At 44.1% G+C, this 9508-nt stretch overlaps 1 protein-coding gene across 2 annotated transcripts in view; it reads left to right on the plus strand.

Annotated features, from left to right (window-relative positions):
- slc2a9l2 (solute carrier family 2 member 9, like 2) overlaps window positions 1-9221 on the plus strand; it is an 85892-nt gene extending 76671 nt beyond the window's left edge. For both annotated transcript variants that reach the window (XM_084464189.1, XM_084464193.1), the window contains one exon: window positions 8063-9221. In XM_084464189.1, the coding sequence (XP_084320315.1) occupies window positions 8063-8232 (170 nt within the window). In that variant the 3' untranslated portion in view covers window positions 8233-9221. The remainder of the gene's footprint in view (window positions 1-8062) is intronic.
- Window positions 9222-9508: the final 287 nt, after the last annotated feature.

Genomic DNA, 9508 nt, shown 5'->3' on the forward strand with positions numbered 1-9508 from the left:
TACACACACACACCCGCCCAAACCCTCCCTCGCCCACTGTATTATACCATGGGTCATGATCAATAGTACAATTGTACAGTTTGTTTAGTCCTGGGGGCATTTAGGATCTTAGTTGGTGGTGGGCAGAGGTGGGCACAAATTAATTCCTAAAACGGTTCAGCCTGCAAGAGGGGACTCTGAAGCGTCTACCTGATGGTAGAAGCTGGTATTCTGTGTGCAGAATATGTGTCGGGTCAGACAAGATTTTCTCAGCTTGTCTGAGCACAGACTGCTCGTAGATGGACTGTATGGGGAGCTTTTCAGACCTCCCCATCACCTTCATAGCGGAGTGAATCAGGCACCCAATTTTTGATTTCAGCTGGACAGAAAGGTTACCGTACCAAGCAAACATCCCATACCTCAGAATACTCTCTAACACCGCCTGATAAAATAAGAACATAACCCTCTGGTTGACAACAAACACCCTGAGTCTACGCAGGAAGTACAGTCTTTGCTGGAGACGAGCGCACAGGTAATCAACATGAACCTGCCAACTGAAACAGTTATCCAGACTATCCAGGTACCAAGGTACCTATAAGAGCTGACTTGGTTGATTGTTCCCCCATGGATGCACAGTGGAGTATGGTCCCCTATGGCTTTAGGGTCCAGCACCATCTCCTCACAGTCTTTTTGGTGTTTATGGTGAGTTGGTTCTCATCACACCACCGAACAAAGCTCTGTACCTCTGTAAAATATGATGAGGGGGCTGTGTGCTGGTGCTGCAGGCTCAGGATGGCAGTGTCATCTGAGAACTTAAAAATAAAGTTTTCTGAGTGGCTGCGGATACAGTCATTTGTATACAGCGTAAAAAGCACTGGTGAACTGACACAGCCCTGGGGTGCACCTGTGCTGATGACTTTAGAGTCAGAGAAGGTGTTATTAACTCTGACATTCTTGAGTTCGAGTTCTCTGAGTTAAAAACGAGTGGAACCATTTAATGATGGAGGGGCTTACACTCATCTGGTTCATTTTTTGAATTAATAGGTATGGTTGAAGTGAATTAAAAGCGGAACTAAAATCAATGAACAAAAGGCGCGCATAGGCCCCAGGGGCTTCAAGATGCTTAAGGGCAAGGTGGGTGATGCCAGTGATTGCATCATCGGTGCCCCTCCCTTGCCTGTAAGCAAATTGTTGTGGGTCTAATTTAGGCCCAATCTCTGCTTTTAGTTTTGTCACCATGTATTTTTCAAAGCATTTCATAACAATTGGGGTTAATGCCACCGGTTGTCATGAAATGCTTTGAAAAATACATAACATGTGCCTAGTCACAGTATGACAGATGGCCTTCAAACAAGCCCTGGCGAAATGGACTTTATATTGCACGCCATGACCGAATTGTCAATCTAATTTCTAGCACTGTTAAGGAAGTTATTTCCAGAAAATGTGATCATGTTCATTTTGCTAGAGTGGTTTAGCAGCTCCTAACACCCCTGATGTTGTGTTTTTAGACAGAGACAGAAGGGAAGTGCTGTTACTTGAAATAGGCTGTGTGTATGATCTCTACATGGACATTGCCTTTAACTATAAATTCATGAAGTACCATGAGAGTACTATCTCATCTCTGAAAATATTTGAATCCTCTCTGTTGTAATGTGATTGGTGGATTCAAATAAAGAATTAAAATGTGTGTATTGCGTGTCTGTATGGGTGCCTGTGTGTGTGTGTGTGTGTGTGTGTGTGTGTGTGTGTGTGTGTGTGTGTGTGTGTGTGTGTGTGTGTGTGTGTGTGTGTATGTATGTATGTATGTATGTATGTATGTATGTATGTGTGTGTGTGTGTGTGTGTGTGTGTGTGTGTGTGTGTGTGTGTGTGTGTGTGTGTGTGTGTGTGTGTGTGTGTGTGTGTGTGTGTGTGCGTGTGTGTCTGTGGGCGAGGTCTTCAATCTCTTTGTGTTGCTATTGATGGGGATTTAGTGGAACCGCGATCTTGCTCAGGTCCGGTCTTTCCCAGGTCTGAAAATCAGGATGAAGATAGATGGTGTGTGTGATTCAGTGTACATGCGTACGGCCCTAACCCTAACCCTAGTGAATGAGATAACCTTGTCCAAAACTCTACCTGCTAAACGCACACAATTGTTATCCTCACCTTACCCTTTTTCAAGCTGATGCCGTTATATATATATATATATATATATCAACAATCCGTAACATAGATGCAACAGCTTCAACAGAGGATGAGAAACCCATGTGTCTTTACTGTCCGGTGTGTCTTCATAGAGCTGGGCTACATTCATCATCATTGCCCCTCACCCTCTCCAAAAGGTTTCCTTGCCTCGTTTCTCTCTTCTGCGAGATGTGTCGATGCGTCATTCTTTATTCTTTGTTCTTTATTTCAAGGATAGCCCCTTGAGGTCTACCATATCATTTTTGAGGGCGCCCTTACAAATAAGGATAAACAATACAAACGCTTTCGCTGTCTCTCTCTTGGGTTCTTCTGTGTCCCCAGATGTTCCTCTATCTGCCAAGAATATATAAGACATGATTTGCATGTCTTTTTATTCCTCCATAGCAAAATTGTTGAAGCAATCGTGCACATCAATGGTGTGCAGTGCTCGGCTGTCATGAGACATTCTAGCTAAAGCCATACTTCCTTAAGCTGTGAGGCCTAATCAGTGTTCAGCTGCTATAATCATCCGAGGACTGTTATCTGGCTGTCAGGAGGGTCCCTGCACTACTAGGGTATGCGTAACCTCATCTTAAAAATGTCAAGAAAACCGTAGGACACTAATAACACATTCTCTATCACTCTCTCTCGTTTTCCGGAGACACCCGGTATAATTGACTATAACCACGTCCCCAACCTGTGAATTTGGCAAGGTGTGTGTGTGTGTGTGTGTGTGTGTGTGTGTGTGTGTGTGTGTGTGTGTTGCACACACATGCTCGGAAGTGCCTAAAACGACATAATGATAAGATGGATGGGCCCTTCCATTGGACGGCTGCACACTGCTGTAAGTGGCACTAGATGTCCATGTAAGGACAAGTGGATGGAGACACGGTGTCTGCAATTCAACCAAATTGGCAATTAGAGAGCACATTTGAATCCATGTTGGAGTGGATTAACCATAGAGGGCCCTATCTTGCGCCCTGCTCAATTGACTTTCTACACCGACGCATGTGTCGTTGCTAGTTTGCACCCGGCTCAAAGCTGATTTTCTCCCGCAGCAACCAGGCACCACTACACTTGCGCCTGGAGAGGCGTGTTGGCGAAAAGCAAGGGCGTGTTCCGGTGCAAATGATACTTGGTGCTATTTTAGTGATCTAAAAAATGCACAAATGCAATTGCGCCACTGACCGAAAAATACCTGGTCTATAGCGAATAGCGCAGTTGTTGTTGCTATTTTGACGTGCCATGGCAGGTCGGAACTACAACATAGCCTACGCTTACACACACGTAGGCTATACACAGCACAAACATGCAAACTATTAACCTGATTTAAATATTATGATGTCAAAGATTATTCATATGTGTGAAACTGCGTAGAAATAGTGTGTGGATTGTGTAAACATTTTTTTCAATAGGGCTGCATGAATGAACATGAATGAAGTATAGTAGGCTATGGCATGCATTAAAATAATAATAATAACAATAATACATTCGAGCAAAGTATATTCCAGGCTTCCAAAACAAAATCTAATTTTAGGGGAAATGGTTGGTTAAATTATTTGGGAAAGAACAGCTGATACAGCGGTAAGTTGTAGGCTACTTTTAAATCTATGCATCTGCAAACACTGTACAGCAAACACATATGTGCAGATATCGTGTACAAGCCCATAACTTTTAGGATTGATGAGTATTTGATCGTGAGAAAACATAGTTTTACCGCAAGTGAGTGTGTAAAAGAATGAATGAATGCGGGTGATGCTTGGTGCGCATGTGTGTGCGCACCCATCTGTATAAATACACGCAAACTAAACACATAACACAGTCCATGGCGATGTATACATTAACGGGGGGACACATGCATATTATGAACACAAGTCGATAACGATAATGTATACAATACTGGTAACAAACGATGTTTGTTAATGTATTGCCGCATATCATTAAATAGACCCACAGTTGTGGCCATCGAGGACCGCGTCCGCATATCATATATGTTTAAGTTGTCTTTGCCGCAATTTACATGACAAATCAGTGTTTCTGAATTTGGAGAAGAAAATGCTATTACATGTGTGAATTATGCCTATTATTTGGCCATAAACTGAGCCATTTGAAGTTTGAAATTCATGTGGTCATGCATCTGTCTCAGCGGAGACTGCAAACGCACTGTCAAGATATAAACTCGCCAAGTCAAATGCGCTGGGTCTTAAAGGGGATGGCAGGTGGAACTCTCATTGGTTTATTGCACGTTACACCCAAAACACACCTACAGGTTTCAGCCCAACCCTTTTTAGATTTGCGCCGGGCGCAAAGCTCATTTATCTCGCCGTCATAATTGCAACAGCGCCGTAGAACCGCCCACAAAATACTTTGACTTTGTGCCTTGACGTCTGCGTTTTAGACTGTCTAACTAGGGCCCAGAATGCGTAACTGCCACTTCCAGAGGCTTCCGTTCGAGGCATAGAAGGAATTGACGACTTAAGTGGGGGATTGGTTAATGATGTTCACCCACATTGAGTTGTGGGCGTTGAGGCCGACAACGCCACGACTCATCTTGAGAGGACATCCACCATGAAAGTATGCAGTGGTTTTCTTTTTTGGGTTTCAATTAAATCTCCCAAAAAACACTAAGCATCCGGAAACAACGACAGACAAGTGAAATTGTTTGCCAATTTGTCACATCAAGAGAACACTTAGAATACAAGTGTACCAGTATTGTAAGACTATTGTAAGAGTTGCAAGCCCCAGTATTGGTTAGAGACAAGCCGTTGTGCTGAACATTGTAGGCCTTTTAGTGTCTAGCTGCTTCCCAGCCGAACCAAACTCATTACTGGAGGGCGTTCAGTGACAGTGGAAATCAGTCCACTTCAGAACTCAATCACACAGAACTCAAGCGACAAAATGTCGCTTTGCCTGCTAAATCGGCAGACCACAAATACTTAGAGGGGTAATTTCCTGAAAATTATGTTTGTAGTTGTAACGTGTTATGGTCGGCTCTCGGACCACAACAAATGCAGCAGCCACACACAGTTTGGAGAAGTAAAGTATATTTATTTAACAAAAATGAACAAAACTAACGTCACACAGGAATGATTAATCTGTGTGACCCAAGAGGGCTACATGTTATCCGGGGCACCCAGGGACACAGACTGGCCCAGCTTTTGTAGGAAGGAGTGATTGATGGCAGCTGCCGTCAATCCCCAATCAGCCTTGTCTCCCAACAGCCAAACCTGTAAAAGAAAACATAATCCTGCATGAGGCCGTAACAAACGTGTGATGCTGCTTTTAGTTTACCAGACCGGGACAAATTATGGGTTCATTTTATTTGATATGGGGAATGAAAGTGGGTACAGTGTAATAATAAAGAAGGAATTTCCAGGTGTTGTGCCCACACTTTCTGAATGCCTGTCTGTTTGTGCGACTCTGAAATTGAGAGATGTATTATGTTGGAAGCCATTATTCACATACATATGTAAATTTGTGTGTTTAAATCCCCATCATGCCTCCTGTGTTTACCCTTCCTCGATTAATCCATCAGTTAAAGCCTGCAAACATATATTCTATATGGCACCCACACTGGAATCAGCCCAGTCCCGCATTGATTATATTACAGTCCTCGCTCATCTCCTGTTAAGCACCCCTTTGGCCACACAGTGTGTGCCTCCAAAACATGCACACACACACACACATTTATATGCAACAAAACACACACACACACAGAAACATATACAGTCTCTCTCTCTCTCTCTCTCTCTCTCTCTCTCTCTCTCTCTCTCTCTCTCTCTCTTCTCTCTCTCTCTCTCTCTCTCTCTCTCTCTCTCTTCTCTCTCTCTCTCTCTCTCTCTCTAATATAAATACACACACACACACACACACACACACACACAGTCCCATTGATGATGAGTAAGAGTGACCCAGAGTCCAGTGACCGTGACAAAGTGTTCCCTGGTGATGGCTTGTTCCTATTTGCACTTGGCCATCCTCTCTGTGCTCTTCACGAGGCTGCCAGAGCTGTTCTGCATTACGAACCGTTTCATTATCCTACTTTTCCTCTTGATTCCCTCTCCCTCTGCGATGTTTCCCTCCTCGCTGTGTGGCTGCCATCAACACAATACCTCACATTTCCTCCAACACCTTTAAAGTGTAATGTGAACTAGTAACATGGGAGGAGAAACACTGTGTTTGTGTATGTGTTTGTGTGTGTGTGGGAGTGTGTTTACACACACGTGCGTGTTTGCGTGCATGTGCGTGCGTGCCAACAGATCAAAAGCTTAACCCTGCCTAAAAGCAGTGACTTTCTCATTTTCCTCAATCCAACATGATTGCATAATGTAGTAGATTAGTGGAGAAGGAGGCGTGCTTCCAAGGCCTGTCACCCTGAGTCATTACCAAGCAGGATTCCAATGGGGAAAGAAAGGCCAGGGAAGTTGTTGTACTTGAAGACATTCTTTGCTACCTCTACAGTGGAGCGTTGCATAACATAGACAGCTTGCCGCACGCACGCACGCACGCACGCACGCACGCACACGCACCACGCACACACACACGCACACACACACACTTCCATTAAGAAAGGCAGGAAACTGTCAGCCAAACAGTAGTTACTGGTGTTACCACGGCGATCACAAGAACAAGAGCTCCACAGGGACTGAATTTGTCAACTGATAGGCGATGGATTATTGGTCTGTGACACACTACATGGGGCCACCTCACTCCCTCCCTGGCATCTCTCTCTCTCTTCTCTCTCTCTCTCTCTCTCTCTCTCTCTCTCTCCTCTCTCTCTCCTCTCTCTCTCTCTCTCTCTCTCTCTCTCTCTCTCTCTCTCTCTCTCTCTCTCTCTCTCTCTCTCCTCTCTCTCTCTCTCTCTCTCTCTCTCTCTCTCTCTCTCTCTCTCTAAATCTCCATCTGGAGGTCATCTATCTGGGTATTTTTAAACATGGTCACTAATCTCTATGATTGGCATGGCATGCTCCAATATTTTTTCCCCAAAAGAGAAACTTTTGGGAACGTAGAGGTATGCGTTGTCTTTCTTGGGGGGAAAAAGCTCAAATCATGGATCTATGGAAATGAGGCCGCCTAACACCTACATTATTTCTTTCTTTGATCGTGGTTCAAAGTGAATTCAAAGAGAATTTGGAAGTGGTTTGTCAAAAAACGAGTGTTTTTAAAGTGCACCGATTAGTCATTTTCTTAGTTAGTAAGTTATTTGAGGCTAATATGTGTTTACTATTTCTTCCCAGTTTAGGTTAATATGCATCCATTAGGTTTATAACATCCCTAGAGTGCAAATATTTTGGTTCTTCCACAGAAGTTGTAGGTTTTTGTTTGCAAACAAGTCCAAAAGACCATCTTAAGGATTCAGGTGGAGATGCTTCTCTTCTGTGATCTTGGCCCGGGAAAAGGATGAAAAGGAAGGGTTTCAGTTTCAGAAGGAAGGCGGTGTATCAACAGAATAGACACAAGCAGATCCCCTTGGGAGTTGTTACCTTAAGGAGTAGGAACACAATGTCTGCATGCTTGAAGCGGTTCACCTATGTGTTTTGGGGTACGTCTTTATCACAGAAGAAAAACAGTGTATGTAGTTTAATGATGGCACAGGAATGGATCCATCTTGAGTCTGACTGTATCCCTGTGTGTGTGTGTGTGTGTGTGTGTGTGTGTGTGTGTGTGTGTGTGTGTGTGTGTGTAAAAATGTTGTGAGGTCACAAATTGTGTGAGGGCACTCAGTGTCAAATGTTAATTGGCGTTTTAACCAAATGGAGAGGGAAGACAAATGGCACGGCCAGAGCGCCCAGTAGATACAAATACTTGAAAGTTGAGGGCAGAGTACCGTTCGAGTATGTGACCATACTTTTTTAGGTTTGCATCGGCTCCTCTAAACAATATCACCACACAGTATGTTTTCCTTCTCCTTGTCTTCCAGGCTGCGCTGCAGACGTACGCCTTCCTGGTGTTTGCGGGGGTCTGCGTCCTGGGCGCCGCCTACCTTTACGCCGTGCTCCCCGAGACCAAGAACAAGACCTTTGTGGAAATCAGCCGGAGCTTCGCCAAGATCAACAAGGTGCCGGTCCAGAGTCCTGGCGACCCGCGTGAGCTGGAGCTGCAAGGGGAGCTGTCTCTCGCCATTCAGCCTGGCCAGGAGTCCACCAACGGCAAAGTCACAGAGATGGAGAGCTCCTTCTAGCCTAAAGGAATGATACAGCCTAACACACTTTGACATGGTTATAAAACATCTATTGTGGATGTGCAATGCACCCTAGGTCCTAATTTAACATTTTGTGTATTTTACTGTGGGGCGGCGGAACCTGATTCCTCTAGATGCTGCTTCGTCTGTTTCGAAACATGGCTGCGTTTGTCGCAGTGGGGTTCAGTAGGAGAGTGTCTGCCAATCGCTCTATCCTAAGCCTCAAGTATCAGATATTAGTGTGGTTGCCTAGAACAACAACCTAGGTGTTCTGTGTCAGAATCACTGCATTTGACATTTTTGCAAAGTGCCTTTTGCCAAGAAATCTGTATTTTTGTAAGACGACACACCAATTTCTTTGCTGGCCAACAGCCCCATGAATCCAGAATGCCATGCAGTTTTGCAGGCTGGGGGCGGGGGGGCCATGATATCTGCACAGCTGCCTAGGAAAGGCTACGGTTTAATAGTCTTATTTGCTTAGGAAGGTTCCTAACTGAATAAATTACCTGGAAGTATCTAAGTGGTAGCCGTGATAAGAGCTGTTTGAATTCCCTAAATGCTAAGGAAAGGTGCTTCATGCTTAGGGTTCAATAGACCAACCTTTACGAAGGGGAAGGAGGTAATGCTGTCCCACAATTCCTTGCTTTAAAGCAACAATGACAAAGACGATTATTTTCATACACAACACAATTTATAAATGTACTATTGACAGAAGGTTGCCTCCTGATGTTGAGAGGGAGGGCCGGAAGTCCTACTGTCCGACAGCAAGTGACAAGTTGCAAATTGCATTTCATATATTAATGACTTCCTTTTAGAAGCGTTGGTATTTATGTTTGTATACAATTGATGTAATACATCATATATAAAAAGTACAGAATAAACTAGTGCTTATATGATACACCTTTGTAAAAATACTTTCATACCAAGTGCGAACTCAATGCAGTCAGGTACTGTTTCTATTTTCTAGAAACAGTGTTGACTCCACTAGAGAGTTTGAGTGCTTTTTCGATCACAGTACAGGTCACCCCCTGATGAACTCTATCACTGTAGTACAACCGCTTCCCCTGAAAAGGAAAGGTCTTTCAATTCACACTGACCGGGTGCACACAAAAAAAACCTCAGCGGATAACCACTACTCACCATGGCTCAGGAAGAGAGTCATTTTCTGAGGGATTATGATGCTAA

The sequence above is a fragment of the Micromesistius poutassou genome, assembly GCF_964030765.1.
Source record: "Micromesistius poutassou genome assembly, chromosome: 2".
Lineage (NCBI taxonomy): Eukaryota > Metazoa > Chordata > Actinopteri > Gadiformes > Gadidae > Micromesistius > Micromesistius poutassou.